At 46.2% G+C, this 24,215-nt stretch overlaps 1 protein-coding gene across 1 annotated transcript in view; it reads right to left on the bottom strand.

The window, feature by feature from the left end:
* Window positions 1-24,215, bottom strand: part of LOC119160965 (uncharacterized protein C05D11.1) — a 269,272-nt gene that overhangs the window by 2,086 nt on the left and 242,971 nt on the right. The window contains exons 19-20 of the mRNA XM_037413256.2: window positions 23,381-23,685; window positions 19,247-19,399 (exon numbers count right to left, since the gene is read on the bottom strand). Coding sequence (XP_037269153.2) covers window positions 19,247-19,399; window positions 23,381-23,685 — 458 coding nt within the window. The remainder of the gene's footprint in view (window positions 1-19,246; window positions 19,400-23,380; window positions 23,686-24,215) is intronic.

Genomic DNA, 24,215 nt, shown 5'->3' with positions numbered 1-24,215 from the left:
CTTGCAAGCATGCTTGCAACAGACATGTGAAGGAGTTGCAATAGAGTGATGAAAGGCGAGCATACGGCGGGAAGGCGGCTTTGAAAATCAAAACATGTGGAAAGAAAGCAGGTCCAGTAGCTTGCTTGCAGGGTGACCGAAACGCGCAACTCGCATGTAGGAAAACTTGGTAGAACGGTTTGTGCGTGCCGAGGTAAAAAACAACCGCATTATGAGGCTGCCGGACTTAAACGTTTCGCGATTCGTTCGGTGTAAAAGCCGTTTTTACGCTTCCAAATGCGTGCATTTCGTGTAAAAGCTATTTTTACTCTTCGAAACTTGTGCATAGAGCATGCTGAGCCAAGTATGTCCTAAACATGCAACAAATCACGAATTATCAATGCCGGTGGGGCAGCTCGTGCGGTGGAACGATACGACACTGATGCAGAAGAAACACAGACACAGACGATTGGGTACAGTCGATGGCCAACAATGTAGCCAAACGGTTTAACAAAACTAGCGATCAAAAACTGAGGGGAGAACAATTGGCCGACCGGTCTACGAAAGATTGGTGGCAGTGTAAAAACGTGGGCATGATCTGGCAATGCGGGGGACTCAGATTAGCAAGGGATAAAAGAACCGAGGTGGTGTGTAACAAAAAAACGGGCGGGAAAAACAACAAGTAGAGGGCTGCAGAGGCAGAGTCGGCATTTAACAGTAGGAACCTACGCACACCTCACTGATGACTTATCAGTAATAGGAAGTATTTTCCCAGGAAGCCGCCGGAGCGCCAAATCCATTTGCAGTAACCGATCAGCAAGGCTTTGAGACGTTCCTTATAAGTGCAATTTTCTGCCATTGAAATAATGCATATTTCCATGGTCACACGGGTATCGTTTGTTTTAAGCAAAAGTTCGTTTTGAGTGGGGCCGCTATATGTGGGCTCCTAAACATGCTGCATCAGCCACTAGGCAGTTTTATGAAGAGTGTTGATTCACAATAGTAAAAACTGATTGGCATTCGACTTTGACCATTACTGCCCTAGATGCACAGACAATCAAGCAGTCCTAGTACTTCAACGTTCTTCTAAGAGGCTAGATTGATTGTTAGATATGTGGGGTTTAGAGTTCCAAAACCACCATATGATTATGAGAGACGCCTTCTAAGAGGCTCGAAAGCAGTGAGATAACTTTCCGTGCTCTTTCACAGAGAACCCCACAACGGTGCTCACAGTAGCTTGTAGAACTTGTATGGCAAGTATAAAACTGATAGTTTCATAACGGGGCCATTAATGATCTTTGCACATTTCGAAGTCGGAATGCTAAGTCAATTTATAACAGGGCTCTGGGTCTTGTACAAACCACACCACCATGGCTGAAGAGCAAAGCTATACTATAAAAAAACAGTAAATGAGCTGTGGCCCTTCGAGGTGTTACACGATGAATAACAATGATGAGTACTGAAACACTAAGGCAAATATTCTGCAGTGATGGCTTTTCCTTGTTCTATGCCAGTATTCATCATTCACTACTCACAGCTTGCCCACCTCATTGATAACATGGGCTGTACATTTTCCTTCCCACTGAAAAAACATGAAAAACGCAAAAAGGCATCGCTACAAAATATTAGATCCAGTTAGTTACCGTACTCAGGTTAATTTCAGAATCTGACATAGCTGTTGCCGCAATGTAACAGAAGACTACAGTGATACTTCATTCATTCAATGCTTGTTCACTCTTAAACGTAAACATTTTGACAGCAATCTGTCTGGCTGGGTAGAAAAGTTTAGAAAATTGAAAACGCTCCAGCCACAGTTCAAAAAGAGCCCGACGTTTCGAGACCGACTCGGTCCCTTCCTCAGGGGGTGACTGTCTTGGTCATGGAAGTGTCGTCGCGTCGTGTTCTCTCACCACGGCTCCGGCTTTCCCTTTCCACCACGTTTCGGAGACCGTGAACGTACACCGAAGGCATTGTTCCCAGCGAGCGGTTCACGTTGGCAGGCGTATGCTGAATGTGCCAAGACTCGAGCAAGAGCCTCTTTCCCAAATTCCGTTCTGTTTCAATAACAGAAGCGCCGTCTAAGTCAATTTTATGGTCGTGCTTCTCGCAGTGCTCCGCCAGAGCGCTACGTTGCACTTCCATCTTCCTGACGTCGTTCTTGTGTTGGCGCATTCTTTCCGGGAAACACTTGCTCTCGCCTATGTAGCAGGCTGGACACCCAGAACACGACACTTTGTAGACAACGCCCGGGTGTAGCTCCCTCGGAGGTCGGTCTTTCGGCCGCGGTAGCAAGCGAGCGAGCGTCGAAACAGGTTTATGGATAACCGTGACCCCGGCTTTTCCTAGGACTCTCGAGAGCTGTTCACTTATGCCCGGCACATATGGAATGGCGACGCGTTTGTTTGGCGTCTTCGTTTCTCTCGTGTGCGGTGGTGTGGCCAGGGCGGAAAGGGGGTCGGGCGGTGTGTCGCTTGCAGGTGTCTTCCCGCGGTGCGGTGGTTGTCGTCTCGACAAACGGCGTGACGCCCGGCGGATGAACGCTTCTGTGTAGCCATTCCTTCGTAGCTCGGCGACAATCCTCTTTTCTTCTTTATTTTTTTCTTTCGTTACCATGCCTATTCAAATCGATCACCACTGATCGACATTCTGGATTGTCGATTTGGCATGTTAAATTTGTTTCACGCACATCCACTAAGGTAGTTTCAGGTAGTTAGTTCAGCCACTCAACTTCCAGAATCAATTGGAATTTGCACGTTTTGGCAACATAGTAATTTTTGGCAGACCTTTGTGCGAACCAATGTGCATGTGTTGTTGAAAATCTGCACTAGGCTGGCGAACTTGACAAAAGTGCATGCCCCTCGTGATTATGCTACTGTAACATCGCAGTTATGTAATAAGAAGAACCTTTGAAAATCAAATATCGAACTGTGTCAGCTACACAATTAGGCAGTGTGGAGCAGTAATAATTGCCAGAAATTTATGCCAGCTATTCAATAGAGAGCAGTTGCTAGGAGTCCAGGAAAATTTTTCTATAAAAAATATTCCTGAAGGTCCGCCGCATGTTGAAAGTGCCGAGGTTGTATTCTCAGCCAGTTTGCAACAGCTTTGTTTTAGCTTGTACTGTTATATCAGACACATAGTCACATCTGGTGTCATTAGTCGCTCCTATGGCATCATCCGCAAGCGCATGGGTGTGCACTAGTGCTGAAAAACACACGCAGCGTTCAAAACTGTCTTGCAACCGCACCTGAATTGAGTGAGGATGAGCTTAGAGTTCGAGGATGACAGCACCTCAGCGTAAGCTTTCATGGCGACGATGTTGTGTGTCAGCCTGAGACATCCGCAGCCATTCATAGATTTGTTTTATTTAAAACCTCAACTTGTCTCCTCCGCTGCAAGTGCGTAGCTGCCGACCTTTGTGCCCAATCTTATTGCTATTCTAGTTACTTAGGAGTCGCTGGAGAGCGGTGTGCTGGTGTTGGCTGCAGAGCTTCTAACAACAACAAGGCCATTGGAGCACATCTTGGCCCTGACTACAGAGAAGAGCAAAATGTTTTAGAACTGTGCGCAATATTCTTTCTTTTTTAAGAGGATGTGCAAAATGCTAAGAAATATGCTTGGATGCATATTCATATGGATGAATATGGATGCATATGAATACGCAGAGTGAGCTGGCTCATGGAAGAAGGTGATGCTAGATGAAATAGCGAACATCATTATACATTTGATTTATAGAGGGATTATTCACATCATGAGCATCCGTCTATATTGGAAGACCTGGAGACTCTTATCACACAAAAAAAGCAAAATTTCAGTGAGAAAAGTGTACAAGTTCATTTGTGTCTCACAAACAATGAAGCAATGCCTCACCACATGGCACGAACGAGGCAGCACCTAGGTTCTGATTTTGTTTGTCTATTTGAATAGGAACATTATGTACAACATTTATTATTTCTTGTACTGTGTCTGGGTCAGTTATCTTCAAAATGTACATTCTGAATTTTCTTTGTTTTGAATATTTTTGCATTTATAGTCTTTTTTATTGCACTGTTAACTAGCTGGCCACCAAAAATCACATGCTTATCACATTTTTATCTATTCTAAAATATTTTAGTTGCTCTATAACAAATTTTTTTGGATACAGCATTTGATTGTGCAAAATAGAACAAATTTCTTGGAAAGAACATTGCATTGTGCAAAATTTCGTATGCCACAATGTGTGCATTAGTTCTTTTTTAAACAGGCAGAAACAATCTTCCTGAGAAATCAAAAATAATCATTTTTGCGCGGTAATAAAATAGTTCATTAGAAAAAAAAAACACACAATCAGAACTCGCTCATTCATTTCAGAAAATGTATGGATGAATTATAGGTACAGTCAAACCTCGTTATAACAAAGTTGAAGGGGGAGTCGTAATTACTTTGTTAAACCTGGATATCACGAAATTGACAAAATCCCAGAAAATTCGGTGTAAAGAGAATTTCGTTATGTGCAGGTTCGGTACGAAAATTTGGAAAATAAACGCACAAACAAAACGAAAGGGCAACTCAAGGCAGAGCTAACCCAAAACACTTACGTTACAGTAAAAAAACTGCGATATTATTCTGATAGCAATTATATGGGCACTCTCAGCAGGTTTTTGCTGTCGCCGCCATGTTTCTTAACAAGTCCAGATTGGTAACATGCCTCCGCGAATAGTAACTTTCACGAGTGGTTAAAAGCGTAAGAGTGCTCGCAGAGAACAAATGAGTCGGCCCATCCATATCGCCTGGAAAGTGCATAAGATAACATCTCCCATGTGTTAAAACTGCCGTCGAATGTTCAAAGTGAACCACCCGTCTTGAACAAGCGTGAAACAACGCGGGTAGGGGGAGGGGACGGGGGATCACTCGAGTAGCAATAATGAACTTAGATTTCAAGGGTGGTCGCGATCACTGGCACGCTTGCTATCTCAGCGAGTATCAGTGCGTTTCCTACGCGAATGGAAGGTGTGAAAAGAGCACTTCAACCTGGAGCGGCCGTATTTGCTCACAGCGGCGTTTTGTAGGAGTTCCGCGATATGAGATCCAAAAGAGTTGGCTGCCAGCCTTACTTCTAATAACATCATAATGTTTTTTTGCTATCCCGTTCATTGCATTGCATTCAACGCGCCGTCCTGTTGCCAAAACTAATCGACTAATCGCGAAAGCTACCACCCTGCGAACTCACGGCACGGCTAAAGACGGAAGCGCAGGACGACTAGACCTCCAAAGATCCGTCGTCACCGTGGTCTCAGGGAGTTTTTATCAGCGCCTAATCTGACAACCCCTCGGTGGTAATGATACGGTTTTCCGAAATTAAGTGAAGTCACACTATCGCCGCAAGGATGAAGCAATAACAACTTTGAATGTAACGCTGAGAGCGGCAAGCAGACCGAAGCATGCAGCGCGCTGCTCAAGCACAAATGACGCGCAAAAACAACATACACATAACAAGAGCGAACACCGTTTACCGCGCAACAATCAACGCGCTGTTTAAACAAAAACAAAAACGACGGATGAAACGTAATCACAGGTACAGATATAAATGCGAACTAACAAATACCCCCGTTGTTACTTCACTGTGTTTGAAGAGCACACTCTTTTTACACACAGCCCCTGTCTATCGAGCAAAGTGAGCTTTGTGCGCCCAGCAACCAAACCCAATTGTTCTGGCCAAGGTCGAAGGCACGCGATTCTCCCCGCCGAAAAATAAGCGCAGCGCACAAGCATCCCCCCCCCCCCCTTTCCGCTGGGCAAAGTACGCGTGGGTGATCAGCACGCGCCGCCGCATCGTGACAAGCTGGGCGCCGAGCGCGGGCGGCCTTTTTTTAAAGACGGCATTTAAGACGATAGTGTTTCTTGGAGACCTTCCACGCAAAAATTCGCTCGCGAATCTAGATGTTACACTGTAAATGTCGTCAAAAGACGATAGTCTTGCGTCTGGAGAGGGTGAACGAAACGTTTATTTGGTGTTCTGTGCAAGAAAATCGGTGAATGGTATTTTGAAGGTGTTGCGCTAGAGTGCCTCGAGCGTGTAGCGGAGGCAAACAAGCGCATGTAAAATGGGTGAATATGGCTTTACCCTTTAGATCGGGTGGTGGCTAGCGCCACCAAGCCGTAATACTTAATGAACCAAAAACTAGATTCATTTTTTCACCTTAAATAGTGAGGTTGAGGATTCGTACTTAGACCCGAGCGCCATCTGGCAGTTATTTTCGAAAACGAAGGCGTGCGCGATCGCGGAGAAAAATGCGCGCCACTCTTGGAGGTGAAAATTTTAGAATGCAAAGCACTGTCAGCGCAGCGCGATAAACACTACAGTCCTTAGAGTTACTCATGTGTGCTTCTTCTCATATAAAGACAGTCACACAAAACATAGACGTGGTATTATGGTACCTCAGATATGCGCACTATTTGCTTTTTTAATTCACAATCGCACAACTATGAACGCTAAACCTTGAGCATTATTAGTGGGCGCTGCGAATGGGGTTGGCCGTGTGGTGCTGTTTGAAGTAGCGTTAGGACGGACAAACAGACAAAAGTACAGACAGACAGACCAAAATTTTTCTCTCGAAGGTCCCCAAGAAAAACTATACTCTTTAAAACTTTGGTCTGTCTGTCTGTATATTTGTCTATTTGTCCACCGATACAGCGATCCGGGTACTCTAAACAGCACCAGCAGATACCCTGCACGGCCGACCCCATCCGCAGCCCCCACCAATGTTGCTCGAAGAGCAGCGTACATATGTGTGCGATTGTCAACTAAAAAGCAATTATTGCGCATATCTGAGGCAACATAACAACACACCTATATTCTGCGTGTTCCTCTTTTACTAGAAAAGGCATACGTAAGTAATTCTAATGAATGTAGCTCTTATCACGCTGCGATGACCATGCAACGCTTGCACGAAGAAGAGAGTGTTTCCAACGCTTTGCTAGGACGCCACGGTGGTGGCACCTACCCGTCTCCTTGCGTTCTGCACCTCATCACCGCTGAGAAGGGCACGCACGCCCGTCTCAGGGCCACGTGCTTTGTTTTCCAAAAAGAACTGCCAGATGGTGCTCAGGTCTCACATGTGTCATGACTTGATGCGCTCGTTCGCCGCCGTAGCACGCTCGAGGTACTCTAACGCAGCGCCTCCGGAATACCATTCACCGATTTTCTTGCACAGAACATAAAAAAAATGTTTTGTTCACTCTCTCCACACACAAGACTATTGTCTTTCGACGACATTTGCAGATTACATGCAGAAACAGGGCCAAATGTTTTTTTTGAGTATTCATATAGATAGATACTTATACGCTGAATGACAGCTGCAGCGCCGGTAAAAAACCAGCCGAGACTGCCCATATAATTGCTATATCGTAATAAAAAAAAGCAAAGCTTAACGTCGTTGGGGGCCACACCATGCACGTGCAGTGACACTATGCATGCGTGCACAGCGTAGAAAATGAAGAGCGAACGACACGAACACATAAACGAATACCACGTAAAACTATTTGGTTAATTTTACTATTTTTTAATTTGGTTTAAAGCGTGAGGGGGAGGGGGAAGGCACACCACGCGTACGTGCGCCCGCGGCAATGAGAGTGGCAGGTGGTGGCAACGCCGGCTTATGGTATGCAGGCCTGCCTGCCCGCATCGCGCTCAGCGGTGCTATAGTGTACAAGAATATAGGGTAGTCTGTCCATGCACCCTCCCTTGCCATGCATCGCGTGAAGCAACACACGTGGAAAAAAAACCGGTTTTCAAGGTGGCGCTGCCAGGATGGGCTGGCAGGATTGTCAGCTCCGTGCCGCTCTGCCTTCTCGGGTGCTGTTCAGTAACATGTTGCTTGCGTTCGCGCTCGCTTAATGAAAGTTTTTCTGGCAATGTTTTTGCTGGCCACGCGACAGTGAGGCAATGCTGAATCATCGGCAGCAACGACACTGCTTTGCACCTAGGTGCGAAACAGGGTATACCTTTGGAAAAAGGTGAGCAGTCATCGCTTTTCGCTGCACCCAAAGACGAAGCACAGAGGAAGCTTGGTTTGGGAACAGAATTTACATTAAACGGATGGGACTTTGAAGGAAAGCTGCTCTGTATGTGAGATACACTTCGAGCCTTCATGCGTTCACGGAGACCACGTGCAAGTTATAAGGAAATTTTAGAATAGCGCACCGAGAGCCCTCGCGGTGCGTCGTTGCCACAACACATGCGTCGTAACGTGAGTCGGCGTTCGTGTTCGCGGATCGCACGTAGAAAATCTGAAATTGCGTGCGGCGATCGCGGCATGCATGTAGCCCGCAAGTGCTGGTTTCAAAACTACGGTGTCGCTGCTATCGTGGGTTGCGGTTCACAGCAGGGCAAACGCTATTCTAAAACTTATACGGCACCTGCAACGCCGGCAGCGCTTGCAAACGATATTCTAAAACTCCATTTGCGTGTCACGTAGGAGACCAGAACATCGTGTACCACGTAGGAGACCAGAGCTGACGCCGGACGCCGTGCCGATGACCAACGCTCCAAGCTACTCATCGAAGAAAGCGCAGCATCCAAGACCTCCGAGAAAGCGGAAGAACTCGACGGTTGAATCTATACCATCTCCAAGGAAACTGCAGCACCATGTGTTGACCGTAAGGCCACTGATTCAGGTTCACCGATGAACCTTTTTGCAGGCTACGAACCCGATTTATGACTGATATGTGGGGTTTAACGTCCCAAAACCACCGTATGATTATGAGAGACACTGTAGTGAAGGGCTCCAGAAATTTCGACCACCTGGGGTTCTTTACCATGCACCCAAATCTGAGCACACGGGCCTACAACATTTCCGCCTCCATCGGAAATGCAGCCGCCGCAGCCATGATTCGATCCCGCGACCTGCAGGTCAGCAGCCAAGTACCTTAGCCACTAGACCACCGCGGCAGGGCGACTACGAACCCGATGTGGCGAACACTATAGGGACTGCAGCTTCGCTGGAACGCTAATCAAGCTGTGTTTACTTTCAATTTATATGAGCTCGATTGCACCGCATCCCGTGTCAAAGAGAGCAAAAATTTACGTGCTGCCATGACTTCATTTTTTCGTGAATGATATCAACCAGTCTCGAGAGGTACAATGAACAAAAAAATGCATGCGAAATTCAGTCGGTGTTCATAAAGGTGCCACCGTGATCAAGTGATCGTGAACTGATAATTCCACAGAATGGCGAAGAATTTGTCGGTGTTACTACTCACTGTAGCATGCGCGCTCGTAAATAAAGGGTTTCTTCTTTCAGTCTGACAGTAGTGCCAAGTGATGTTTCCTTTTGACTGTACAGTGCAATATCCCGGCCACAGCAGCAGTATCTCGGTGGGCACGTAATTGTTGAAGGACCCAAAATTGTCAAAATTGTTCCCAAGTCTCCAGCTACGGCATGCTTCTCAATCAAATGGCAGTTTTGTCACCTTAGCCACATAATTACAATTAAATGATGCAACTATCGACAAGAACGGTGCCGCAGGCATAACGAAGGAAGTCGAAGCTGTCGCAGTGTGCAGACTATGACTCCATATAGCAGTAATATAACAAGAAACTTTTGGGTTTATGGATGCTCCTTTGATACCTCGATCTTCCTAATTTTTTATTCGTTCACCAACCGAACTTGAAAAACTGCAGGCGGTTTCCCGAGGGATGACTCCTTTGCCGTCGTTTGCCTGCGTTCGGACCGTGCGTTGCAGCTTGGACATTTCGTTTTGTTTTGACTGCAATATGATCACACCCAATCAGAAAGCTTTCGCGGACGCATCAGCAATTAAACACAAGACTATTAAGCGTGATGTATGCAAGCGCATGTCACGAGATCGAATCCCGGTCGCAGCGGCTGCATTTTCGGCAGAGGCGCAAATACTGAGGTACGTGCACCTAGATTTAGATGCACGTTGAAGCACCCCAGGTGGTCGAATTTCCGGAGCACTCATCTACGGCGTCTCTTATAATCATATCGTGGTTTTGGGACGTTAAACCTCTGCTATTACTAATATAAAAGCACAGAAGTACATAAAGGGCCATGCGTGAGGTGACAGCCCATGCTAAGGTGATGCCATCTCGCGGCTGTCGATACCAACTGTGGGAGCTACAGCTCCTCGCTGAACACACCACCCTATATTCTAGTACACTATAGCAGCGCGCAATAATGAGCGCTCGCTCTGGCCTGGTGTGCTGTGCGTGCCGTTCATCGGCAGCAGGGCAGCCGTGGAAGATGCATGTTTGTATCAAATTGACAAAATGCGGAGCAAAATTCCTAGACTTCCCATGGGAAAAATTCGTTATATTGTAGCGAAACTTCGGGGTTGTTTAGGCTAGACACATCTGAAGGCCGTCGAGACGAAGAAGTGCGGGAGCAATTCCGCACAGGAAAGCGATCACAAGTCGACACGATGATTTCGGGGAGCACTCATTGGGGGTTTATTTATCTAATACAACTTAAATTTACACAATGCACTAAGTCACAAATACAAAACACGAAAAATGCAGGCATACCCCTCAGCTTGCATGACAGGTCTCCGGTGGTGAGATTTTCTGTTGACCCCGAGTGTGCTCTCTCCAAAAAGGGCTCAAATCGCTGCTGAAATAAAGATTTCCAGCATCCATGGGTGCGCGGACCGCGCGGAGGGCCACTGTTTTGCAGCAATTGGATAACGGCTTATACGGACCAATCAGACAAGCCGAGCATAACCAATCCCAACATGAGTTTTCATGGCCGCGTGAATCCTGCCTCGCAACACAACTGTAGCAGCTTCTTGAAACGGGCCCATTCTCTAAAACAGCCTTGACGCGCAAACAAGTACTCAAATTTCGGTCCTCGATTGCCCCGAAGGACCCAAGCGGCGGCTCACTCGTTTGGGGCGCAAGGCCCGTAGTGACGGACCGGATGCAGCTTTTTCTCTTCAGACTCTCATTCTTCCTTGAGGCTCCCTCCTCGAGAAAAGTCGTTAAATAGCGCCTCAAACAGGAGCATCTGGCAAAAAAAGAACTCCAGCTGTAGCTGAAAAAAAAAGCTTTCCACGAGATATTGCCTTGGTGACACCTCCTGCCTACAAAAAAAAGTGACCCACTTGTTTTATCTGAAAAACGTGAAAACAAATGGACTAAAAACACAAAAAGGTTTTGTATTCAACAAAAGTGTAAGGGGCTTATTTAAAGATGCGTATACACGTGTCTAAAAGGTGAAAAGGTTAAAACAATAACATATTTAAAACTGCAAATAAAAAACAAAAAAAATAATCGGAAACAGAAATATATAGAGTTCACTCGTCGGCACTGCTATACAAGTCAGTGTCTGTGTCATAGGCGCCAACATTCTGTTGTGCGTTGTTATTACTTGAAAATGTCTTCCAGTCGGTGTAAAGTTCAGTGTCAGTGTCGGAGCCTTCGCGCTGTTGTACTGGAGCACTGGCCTCAGTCCCGCGCACACCAAGTCGCAAACAAAGTTCTTGACCCACTCGCGGACTGCACTCGCACGCAACATTTAGATGCTATTCCAGTTCATCACTGTTCGCACTGCACCCACGCACGTGAACACCTTGATGTTGTTTGCAGATATCACCCCTTGCACTGCACTTGCTGACATCACCACCTCGATCGTGAACCTCCCAATTATCACTAGATTCATCCTCTGCGACAGTGGCATCAAAAGAGCATTGGACGTGGCAGGATTTTAAATGCTCCAGATTAACAACGTCACGTTTTCTTCCAGTTTGGTCTACCACCTCCCAGTTATTTGTGGTTACCCGGCGCACGAGACGGAAAGGTCCGTGGTATCTGAGAAGAAACTTGGTTGTCTTCCCTTTGGCCTGGGAGGGAGTTCACAAGTATACCAGGTCGCCCTCGTGGTAAACAACACTTCATCGTTTAGCATCATAGCTGGGTTTGTTCTTCTCCTGCTGACGCCTCTCCCGTTCTTTTACTAGTCTTCAAGCCTGCTGGAGTCATCGAGCCACTTTGATAGCATCCAGGGTGTAGTCGAATCCACGTTGTGCGCCAGATCAAACATCTACAGGTAGCGTTGGCTCATGTCCGTGAAGCAGAAAGAAGGGCGTGAATCCGGCTGTCTCGTGAGTGGAAAAACTGTACACAAAAAGGGCGTACCACAAACATTCATCCCAGTCGCGGTGGTGCGAGGAAACATACATGCTGAGCATGTCAGCCAACGTGCGGTTAAAACGCTCGGACAAACCCTTGGCCTGTGGGTGGTATGCTGTTGTGATGGCATGTTCGCTACCCACGAGCCGGAAAATTTCCTCGGTCAAGTTGGCGACAAAATGTTGTTTACGATGGCTTATCACTTTCTCCGGTGCACCATGACGCAGCACGACCTTTTCAACGAACACCCTTGCTATTTCTGCAGCAGTGGCCGCCTGACATATGACAGCCTTGAGCTATTTGGTATGGTAGTTGGTAATCACGACAATGTAGCGGTTCCCTGATTTGGACTTAGTGAAAGGTCCAATAAAGTTCACGCCCACCAGTTGAAAGGGTCGACCTGCAGGTGGGATTGGTTGAAAAAAACCGGCCGGCCTTCCAGGTGGTTGCTTTCGCGTCTGTCAGTCAGGGCAGGAGAGAACATACTTGCTGACAACATTTTCGGCCAGAAAGAGTGGCAACGCACTTTATTCCATGTGTGCTTAACACCCAAGTGGCCTGCCGTGGGCACGTCTTGGCAGTGTCTTAAAATCTTGGATCTCAAGCACTTAGGGATCACGGGTGCCACGCGATTTTCCTGGAAGCCTTTCGTCTTCCGATACAGTACACCATCGATCAACCAGAAGCTCCGGGCCGTTCTTTAAGTTTTCCTAACAAAGGGGGCATACGGGTGCTCGAGGTGCTGCACAATATCTCTCATCAGAGGGTCTGCCCTCTGCTTTTTCCCAACATCCACCTGATCCAGGACCAGCAATGGTAAAGGGTTTTCTTCGCTTACCAGTGCGGGATCGTGAGGAAGGCGGGACAGCGTGTCGACATTTCCATTCTTGAGGCCAGGGCCGTGTCGCAAAGTTATGTCGAATTCCTGAAGCAATAGTGACCAGCGCATGAGACGACCGTTTAGATTCCTTACTTTCATCAGCCAAGCCAGGCTCGCTTGGTCAGTTACGACAGCGAATTTAGCACCAAAAATGTACGGCCGAAATTGTCCGCAGGCGTACACGACGGCGAGGCATCCTTTTCAGTCGTGCTGTAGTTCATCTCAGCCTTGTTAAGATGGCAACTGGCATAGACGATGACTTGTTCTTGAGCTCCGATTTTTTGAACAAGGACGGCACTAATGCTATAATCACAGGCATCAGTGTGCACCTCTATTGACTTTCCCGGCTCTAACTGATGCAAAACTGGGGCTGTGATCAGCTTCTCTTTGAGCGATTGCATCGCGGCTTCGCAAGCCGCATCCTAGACGAAAGGAACATCCTTTTTAGTTATGTTTGTTAGAGGTCGATAAATGTGAGAAAAATCTTTTGATGAAACGCCGATAGTAGTTACAAATTCTGAGTAAACTTTGCACACCCTTCTTATTTCGTGGCTTGGAGAATTTTTCAATGGCTGCTACTTTATCAGGGTCTGGCCGGATGCTTTCGCCTGTGAGTATGTGTCCGAGATAGTTAATTTCCTGATGGTTGAAGCTACATTTTTCAAGCTTCAGTCACAAGTTTGCCGAGTCCAATGCCGAAAAGGCACTTTCCAAATCTTCCGAACGAGTTGCCATGGTTTCGGAGAAAATTACAATGTCCTCCAAGTAGGCCAAACGAACCATCCATAGGAGGCCGCTAAAGACTTTGTTAATCATTCTCTGGAATGTGGCCGGGGCACTGCACAGGCCGAACGCGACAACATTGAATTCATAGAGGCCGGGTCCACAGGCAAATGCGGTCTTTTGCTTATCTTCCTCTTTGATACCCACTTGCCAGTAGTCTGATGTGGGATCAAGTGTAGTCAAGTATTTTGACCCCTGAAGCACGTCAAGAATGTCATCAATTTGCGGCAGGGGTTGCACATCATTATTAGTGACCTCATTAACCCTTCGGAAGTCGATGCAGAAACGCCAAGTCCCATTTGGCTTCTTCACGAGACAACAGGCGATTACCAAGGACTGTGTGACTCTCTAATCGCGAAGCATTTCTTCAACTTGTTGCTCCATTCGTTGCCTTTCAAAAGGGGAATGACGATATGGGTGCTGATGAATGGGTCGAGAATCGCCTGTGTCGATCAAGTATTCAGCGACACGCGTTTGCCGGATGGGGTTATCAGTGCTTGTGAAAAGATGACGGTACTTCTCAATGAGCGACAGCAGCTTCTCTCGTTCAGATAACTGTAGGTGATCCCCAGTCTCTATAAAGAATTCTTGGGGCACTTGATCATTCTGTGGAGCCGTAATTGCCAGCTACGCGTAATGAATGGACGAAACCCATCCAAGCTTTGTTCTGCCGAGGAGATTTACTGGCGACATGGTGGGATTAGCAATACGATTGAGGCCTTTCCCATGCACAATCCTTGTTACTGTGCGTGCCACTTGGAGTCAGCTCTGAGCGTGCTGTTCCGTTCGACAAGGTGAACTCCACCTCTCGCGACTCATTTCAACAGCCACCTCTACGCGTGCTTCAATACGAATGTGCTCTTACTATAAGGAGATCACCACACTATAAGGACCACATTGTGTTCAGGGGGCACCTGAGTTTACACTTAGCCAGAAAACTTCCCCATTGAGTGCGAGCTCTTTCTTCGAGAAATCAATAAGAAGTCGTGCTGCTCTCGAGAAAGGAAGGCCACCTAGCAGCTCGTTCGAGCTATCCTTCACTACCAAAAATGTCTCATGAATATTGGTGGAGCCCAATTCAAGTCTTACTTCGGCTTCACGGCGGGGAGTGAGCACAACTCCGCCAATTCCTCTTATATATGTCTTTTCTCAATTTTGATGTAGCACATATTTTGTTGGCTAACCTTCTGAGATTACACTTATGGAGAAGCCGGTGCCAATTACAAGCTGTGCACCTGTACCATTGGCTTGTGTAGGGACTGCAAGAAGCTGACTTTCCAACAATGTACCGATGGGGTGGCCGGGCTGGCTCCCTAGGCCCAGCCGTTCTCGTTTCCCGAAGGGTTGTGCTGTCCATTCTGGTTCTCAATGAACACCGCTTGATCATTCCTGCCATCTTGAAACCGCTGCCAGCATTGTTCTGCTATGTGGCCTATGCGGCGGCAAATTTGGCATCGGGGACGGCCGTCTGTGCGGGGTATTTCGCGGTGGCCAAGGCATTGGAGGACGACGCATCTCATCCTTGATGCTTTTGAGCCAGTCAGAAAGCAACGCGATGGAGTCAGCAATTGCCTTTAGCTCTCTTTCGCGGTCGGGAGCCTCCCGCGGGCAACGCAACTCGGCCGCGGCTCAGCTGGCGACACACGGAGGGGCTGTATTGTTGCTGCGAGGTGCCATTCCAACCAGAGGTGCGATGTTTTGCGTCCATGACTGCAGGCTGGTAGAATAGTAGGTGCCAATTGGCTGGGGCCCTGACGCAGGACTCAATAAAGATACTACATTAGTGCACTGCAAAATTTGAAGTAAAACAGCGTAGGTTTCTGGGTTTGCAATTATGTTTTTTTCTTGAATGTCCGGGCGCAAACCGCGCAAAAGGTGCCGCAACCGATCGTATTCTGTCATAGACGGGTTGACTCTAGCACAAAGTTGTGTGACATCATAATAATACTGCTTGGGGGTTTCGGAAGGTAGCTGGGTCCGGTTTTGCAGATGCAAATGGGCGATCTCAATCAAGTGCCGACTTGTGAATGAAGTTTTCAAGAGTGTCGCCCACTCTTCCCATGAATTTGGGGCACCCATTAGAATTTGTGTCGTGTGCCACTTTTTTGCATCCCCATCTAGTGCCAAATATGAAAATTTAACCTTTGTGGCTTGGTCCCAATTATTCAATGATACTACATGCTCGTAGCAAAGTAGCCACTCAGAAATAGATTCCTCCGGCGCGCCTCTGAACACTAGGGGTCCGACGAAAGATTTTGCATGGGGGGTATACATAGCAGAGAGAAAGGTAGGGGGTTTCGTCATAGTATAAAAGTTCGAGGTTGTTTCCTGATGCTTGTTATTGACTCGGGGCATAATTTCAGAGCGGCAATATCGCTACCCCACACCTCCACTACTTTGTAGCAAAACTTTGGGGTTGTTTAAGCTAGACACATTTGAAGACCGTCGAGACGAAGAAGTGTGGGAGAAATTTCGCACAGGCAAGTGATCACAAGTCGACACGATGATTTCAGGGAGCACTCATTGGGGGTTTATTTATCTAATACAAGTTAAATTTACACAATGCCCTAAGTCACAAATACAAAACTCGAGAAATGATGGCCTACCTCTCGGCTTGCATGAGTGGTCTCTGGTGGCCAGAAGCGCTGTTGACCCCGAGTCCGCTCTCCCCAAAAAGAGCCCGAGTTGTTGCGTAAAAAAGGTTTTCAAGCATCCACGGGTGCGCGGAAGACCACTGCTTTGCACCAATAAGAAAACGGCTTATAAGGACCAATCAGGCAAGTCGAGGATAACCAATCCCAACACGAGTTTTCATGGTCGCGTGAATCCTGCCTCGCAAAAAAACTGTGGCAGCTTCTTGAAACGAGCATATTCTCTAAAACAGCCTTGACGCGCAAACAAGTGCTCAAATTTCGGTCCCCGATTGCCCCAGAGGACCCAAGCGGGGGCTCACTCGTTTGGGGTGTGTGGCCCACAGTGACTGACCGGATTCAGCTTTTTGTCATCAGACTCTTATTCTTCCTTGAGGCTCCCTCCTCGAAAAAAGTCGTTAAATAGCGCCTTTAACAGGAGCATCTGACAAAGAAAGAACTCCAGCTGTAGCTGAAAAACAAAAAAGCTTTCTGCGACACATTGCCTTCGCGACAATATCAAGGTTGTCTCTTGCTGTTACTTTGTCACATAGAGGTCACAAATACATGTGCTTCTATGAAGCAAAGGCGAGGAATAGAAAAACCTTGTTATATAGAGGAATTCGTTATATGGAGGTTTGTTATTATCAGGTTTAACTGTATAACCATTAGTTCATTATAGCCAATATCCATATCTAGGAACAATTAGCCAGCAAGAGAGAATGTACTCGCAAGCAAATATCACAGCTGCCCTTTGCGCAGAGAAAAACAGCCGTCAGAAGGCAAGAAAACTAGCAAAATAATAAAGAACAATGCACTTTATTACCGCCAAATTCAGCACACCAGCTGGCAGATCACTTATAATAAACATTCCTTAATAGACTTTTGGCGACTCTTCCTCACGCGGATGACTGCCTTTTAAGCTGCAGCAGCTATTTCGAGACCGTCCTCGCCGTCATCGTAAGCACCAAAGTAGCGGCACAACAAGTCTGTCCCATCCAGCTCTTGCGCTGGCGTCGTACGTCAGGTTCCCCAACATTAGGCTCTGGGGGTGACGACACATTCGCCAGTGTCGTCATGCATGCCCGTCACCACGGGCACAATTTCCGCATCTGACAGTTCTTCAGTTGTCACCACGTCAGCATCGGCACCAACATACTTGCAGAAAGTGTCACAGTCAGGCACAACGCCGGTGTCAAAGAGAGAATGCCATGATGTCTGGGCCTGGTTGCCCACAGCATCCACATCGCCGAAATCTTCTGCCACTTTTTTTTTTTAACGCCAGACTCGGGGGCTTTCAACACTGCCGACTTCTGTTCGATTGTTATATTTTTGCGCTTACGTTCGCCTCTGCCACTGTCCATGACGTGTCTAGCGGCAGAAACTGATAGAGGTGGTGTGACTCTTCTACAGCCAACGACAAAAAAAGAAAGCCACAATATCCGCTGCCCTGGCAGCGCGCAAGGCCCCAGCGCAGTAAAGCCCATATACCTTCGTATATAGTATAGGGCTTTACAGCGCGGAGTTGAACGGGAGAAGAAGTTCAGATGCGCGGGCGGGTCAACGAGTTCTACAGGAGAGGGGAGGCTGGCAGACTCGCACGAGTTGCCGCACGGGAGAGTCCATTAGTTTCAGAAGAAAAGAGAAGCAGGAAGTCTCACTCCCACACGCGTGTTGGCAAGCGGCAAGGCACGAGTTTTGAAACCACGGCCATGATGAGACGTAAACCATCGCGCGCTATGGGATATTGAATTGACATACATTAGAATTATGTGTAAATGCTCATTGTGGACGAGGAATGGTTCGTTATATCAAATGTGGGGAAATTTTCGCTTCGTTAAAATGAGGTTTTGAATACATGGGCATCTATGAAAATTTCAAGGGCAATTACAATTGCTTCATTATATCCATTAGTTTGTTATATCCCACTTTGTTATAGCGAGGACTTACTGTATGAAACTTTTGTTAATTTATATGTACTCAGCCCAAAACTGCTTAAGTCAGGCTACCAAGGCAGCATGTGGAATGCAAAGTACCACAAATGCATGAGGAAGAGAACCAAAAAGGTTGCTAGTATTTCAGGGAAATGAAGAAGCTGAATATGCATCACCAAAATCATCAGTGTGGATTGCACAAAAAATTGCATAGATGCCATGTGTACTACAAAAAAACAATAAAAAAAGTTTCACAGGAAGGGTGAAACTGCATTACAAATTCTAATGTTATACATATGAAGTGAGGTTAACAGCTATTTATTTTGGACTTCATCTCATGTAACTACAACACATCGGTATAAGAAAGTACAATTGCTCCAGGGAGTGAAGCAGTTTTGGTGCTGCACGTCATCTCAAAACAAAGCATTTGGTGAGAGCCGAGCACACACAGGGGTGTAACAGCCGCCTACTGATGTCTGCCGAGATAGAGCTCGTGCCAGTGCTTGCGTTAGCAGCTGCTGCTCGAGTGACGCAGCCCTCCCTCAAGGTAACAACATTTTGCAATGCATGCTGTTCACAGTATGTCACAAACATTTTTCAGCTCCACGGCTAAAATAGCTTTTTTAGTGGGATCTCATCTGAATTGGTTCCAGCACAGCTGGGACATCTGCGTTTATTGGCGAAGGCAAAATCTTTTTTTTCACAATCCTATGATTTTTTTGTTCCTGGGAGAACGACATACCTTAAACACATATTTTTTTTTCAGCCAAACTGAACATTGTTGCCAGATATGCCTGGGGTTCTTAGCAGAACACACCTTACAGAATTAATAATGAACCAAACGTAAAATTTTCCAAGCTTCCACAGTCCCCATACACTGAACCCACAGAAAAAAAAATATAATGGCACATACTCTTTGAAAGCAGCAACTGTATCATCGACTTTGGATGGGTGACAGCAAATGACCAGCTTGGACGCGGCTGGGTCAAAAAGTGTGGACAGGTACTTTTTTCCTACACGAACCATGTCTGGTAGATTCACTTGTGCCACCTTTTCCAGCAAGGTCCTGCATGGCAGATATTACTAGTTGCTATGGGGCACAACTTTCAAGCACTGTGAACTAAATGGCAGTGATCATATCCATTGCTGTACAATTTTCTAAATTAGTTTTAATATATTGTAGTCATAATTATAAGGTAAAGTTGTTGATGGGGGCACAAGAAGAAGGAGAAGAGTGTGCATCTTAAGATAAGGTCATATACCATGGCTGAAAAATTATTCAAGACTTGGCAAAAATGGCCAAAAGGGAAGCAAAGTACTACACGAGCTCAGAAAAAAGGCACGACTTCAATAACATAACAATGAGGCAGCAACATGTGTTCTACCAATCTTTTTACCTAAACATGCGAAACCACAAGCAGAATTGTCAGTCTATACATACTACCGTATTAACTTACGTAATGAACCCGCTTGCATAATGAATCCACCCCACACCTTGGTCCTTCAAAAAGAAAAAACTTTTTTTAATGTATCTCTTCATTTTATTTCGGTATAATAGCAAGTTATATTGATGATCAAAACAATACTAAATCAAGCCATTATATCACTTAATAACACTGCAATGAAAGTCATAACATAGCTTGGCAAAAATGCTAAACAGTTGCGAGCAGCGCGAGTGTGGACGATGTCAATCAAAATTGGAAAGTGTCCCCTTTTGTGGCAAAGCGCCTTCTGTTGAATGCAGGAGAAACCTCTTTGTTGATAGCGCCACGCATGCACAGCGGCAAAACAACAAAGCAAAAAACAAATCACATGGCATCCGAAATGGCAGGAGCGAGATGGCAGGCGCGCAGCGTAGAGGCACGCTGCGCGCCCGCCATCTTAGGGGTCAAGCAAAGTGCAATCGCACCCACCGCACCAACGGCGTTGTGCACTCGCAACATCTACCATAACGTTTGTGCGCCACCATCTGTCGCTGCGTTTTTGTTGTTGGGTTTGTCATTGTGAACTTAGTTGGCACACCTGCTGTGCAGAGCGCATTTGACCAGTATGCTAGCTACACGGCTGGTTACAAACAGCATGCGCTGGAGCAGTGGTTTCCATTTTTATGATCCGCAGAAAACTCACTCGCTTTTTTCTTTTACATTTTTTTTTACAAAATGAAGTGATGTGGCAGGTTTGTATCATGTTTTTGGTAGCAATAAAATGCACCTGTTTCACGCAAATTACCTATGTACCCCCCTCCCATCACTGCCACCAGTCCTCAAGGGGTTTCCAACACATCCATGGCTGAGAACCACTGCGCTGGAGCATGAGAACCGGGGGGGCTGGACGGCACTTGGCGTCCAGCCACTCCAAGAAAGTACAGGAAAGTACGACATCCAGGTAAGTGCAGAGGCGTACACTTCGACCAGTAACACCACACCATGCGGCCGCTCTGCAGAGTGCCTGCCTCTCGGTGGAGCTAGGACAAACTTGCACGCAAGCGCAATGACAGCTGTAGGTGGTGCCTTTGCCACATTGCCTGCTAAACCGCAACAGCTCCTCTGAATTTCTTTTGCTTTGCTGTGAAGCCAACTTGCTATGTGCATGCAAATCGAGAATCCGACATGGTTCCCGAGAAGTGCAGCGACAGTGCTTTGTTCTGTTGAGGTTTTGCTTCTCGTGTTTGCTTTCTTTTCTTCATGTGACCTTCCTAGTAATAAATGTGTGCCCCTGCATAAGTAAAAACTCCAAGCCGTGCCACAACTCCGAGAACTAAGCTACTCAGTTGCTTTGTGGCCAGTTGCCACAATGTTGCCACTGTTCATGCGATTGTTTTTGATCAGTCTAAAAGTTCGGCACCACAAAATCAATGACAAGTACATGAAAAGTTCGACATGAGAGTCTAAATGTGGAAATGTCTAAACTTGTTACTCACCCATAAACATTGAAGGTGTGAGCAGTTTGTCAATTTCAGAGAAATAACATGACATTCAGGTGTTACCAGCACTAATGCTTCATGCACTAGTGAATTTAACTCGCCAACATGCTGCCCTAACTTAGCACTCATTTGCAACTACATTCTTTGTACCATTTTGCAGACAAATTAAGAAGTGTTCTAACGGACTTTTTTAGCTGAACTCATACCAAGCAATCAATTCACAAAAGAAGCACTGCTGACTCCCTTTTTAGTGCGACAGCAATTACATGGACAGTCTCAACTGATTTTTACCATTACTGCCACCGCCGTCATTCACCGTATATGTATACGTGTCTATATATATGAAAACTCAAGAAAGAAAAAGCCACCCAGGCTGTGCGTTCAGCTCGTCACGATGCGCCGATGGACGCGTGACACCCGCTTATCTCCTACACGTACTTTGCCCTGCAAATGAGAGGGGGGGTAGATGCTTGTGTGTGCGCGCTTATCTTTCAGTGGGGAAAATTGTGGGCCTTCGACTTTCAGCGGAAAGATTGCGTTATTTCCAGGGCCTACAAATGTCACTTCGCTCCGCTGCAGAGGCCCCTGTTAACGAAAAGAATGCACTTTTCATACACAACAAAGTATAAAAACTGGGACACTTGTCAGTTTGCACTCATCTATACTTGTGATTACGTTTCGTCCATCGTTTGTGTTTACACAGCACATTAAGTGTGGAGCAGTAAACATTGTTAGTTTGCTCTCGTTCTGTGTATGTTGTTTTCGTGCGTCATTTGTGCGTGAGCAGTGCGCTGCACGTTTCAATCTGCTAGCCGTTCTCAGCGTTACATTCCAAGTTATTGCTATCGCATTCATTTCTTCGCACTTGCGGCAAAACTGACTTTTTTTTAATTCCTAGCAACCCATGGGTTGCAAAACTGCTAGCCGACTTAGTTAGAACAAATTTATTTTTTAGCCACTTTGCGCGAAAAAAAATGAAAATACATCTGCTGGCGTAGCCAATCTGATGTGCATGATCTCAAAAAAAAAAAAAATGTCATCCCTCATGCATACACATTTTTGTGCCAAGGCTTGCGTATTGCTTTGAATTTTTCTTGCCTCCAAACTTTGGAATGATGTAGAAAGTTTCCTTTGAGCCTTCAATTTGCAGTGCAGTCAAACTTATCTTTTTTTTTTATTATAAGCTTTGTCTCACCCAACTTTAAGCGGATGAAAACAGTAACGTGAATCACAGAAATATTCAACTGTGTGGTACAAAAGAGCTGAGTAGCCTGCTTAATTGGGGGTAGTGCCAGTTCAGCTTGGAGATTTTACTCATGTAAGGGCCAATGTTTAAATTATTGTAGTCGTGAGATTGCATGTAACAAAGAAAAAAAGACTTGAGGAGGAAAAGCTGCACAGAGCAAGGCACAGTCGCTGCGCTTCTTGAAAATCATGCTTGATACTCGATTTGCATTCGCATAACACGAGTGAACTTAGCTTCGCTGCAAGTCAAGCGTGGCTCGGCACAGCTGCTATGTTTTAGCAGACGGCGCGGCCGATGCCACCTACAAATGCGACTATGCTCAAATGCTATTTCAAGGGCCTGCGAGAGAGACTCTGTGGAGTGCTGGCCGCACGGTGCAGTGTTACAAGTGGAAATGAACGCCTTTCTAACATACAAAACTCATCTGCACATACATGTGCCTGATTGACAGGTGGTGCTTTCTAAGCACCACCTGTCAATCAGGCACATGTGTGGCATTACAGGCGAGATAAACGTTTAGACATTCCATTCTTTCTTGACGCAAAATTAAATGGCTGGCTCATGCAAGTGCTTTTGCTTCATTTGATATGCCAAGTTTCAAACATTAGATGCGCCTCTACATTCTTGTGTCGGTACAAACTGGCAAATCTTTAAAATCAGGGGCATGCATTTACAATATCACCAGCACAAGAAAAGAGTAGGTGGAAATCCTCTGCTCATTGAACTTTTATGATCAATCAATCTACAGATTGCTGTACGGGTGTGATTTATAGTGTTCTTTTATAGTGGGCAAGGAGTATTATAGTGGGCAAGGAGTAATAAAGGAAGAGTTCCCTGGGGGGGGGGGGGGGCGGATCCAACTAGTAATGTTCACTTGCCTGGTGTAGCTCATGTCAATGCCACGGAGGTAGGACAGCATGGACTGGAGGGCAACCTCATTGACATACTTCTCCTTCTCAATAAGTTCAAACATGAGGCTACTGCGGCTTGCTTCCAGCAACTCTTCATCCCACTCCTCCTCGCCTGCAATGTGTCGCTGTACAATCTGCATTGCCTCGCGATATGCGGACGCCACCAATGTAGACTTCGTCAGAACAAAGTAGAGCAGGCCATCGCAGGGTCTTATCAGAAGGTCATAGTTGTAGGACAAGCCCTGGCCTCGAATTTGCCGCCACATGGGACCCTGCAGACAACAAATGACATTTTGGCAACGGGCTTTTGAAGAACTATCCGCACTCAGTGTCATAGTGAAGTCAAGTTGCAGTGCGGGCTTACACCTGTATTTACTGGGGTAATGAATGCATTTGCATAATAAATGCACCCCCAACTTCAGTCGTTAAAATTTCGATATTTTTCCCCAAGTAGTAAACGCACCCCATATATCCATTAATTGCAGTCCCTCTAACCGACACGTGGCACCTCTTACTCATTGTATCTCTTCCATTTATTATTATTATGCCAAAAAGGTCATTCATCGGTATTGCGTCGCAGGTTTCCGGAAAACCAGAAAAAATCGCTTGTCCCCCAAAAAAGATTTAGACTATTTCTGTAACATGGTCACATGCTTAATTCTCACTTCGCTTATTCTTCGTGCGTACAAGAACTTCTCGTGTGAAAGCGAGGCGGCGGCCGTGTTTAGTTGTTAATCTTGTTGTCAAAGGTTTGTTTTGATGCTTCGGGGGTAGCTTGCTGCAATGTTGGTTACTTGCTACT

This window comes from Rhipicephalus microplus, chromosome X (genome assembly GCF_043290135.1).
Source record: "Rhipicephalus microplus isolate Deutch F79 chromosome X, USDA_Rmic, whole genome shotgun sequence".
In the NCBI taxonomy this organism is placed as follows: Eukaryota; Metazoa; Arthropoda; class Arachnida; order Ixodida; family Ixodidae; genus Rhipicephalus; species Rhipicephalus microplus.
Note: the sequence above shows the minus strand (reverse complement) of the source record. Positions and strands in the feature narration are given on the sequence as shown.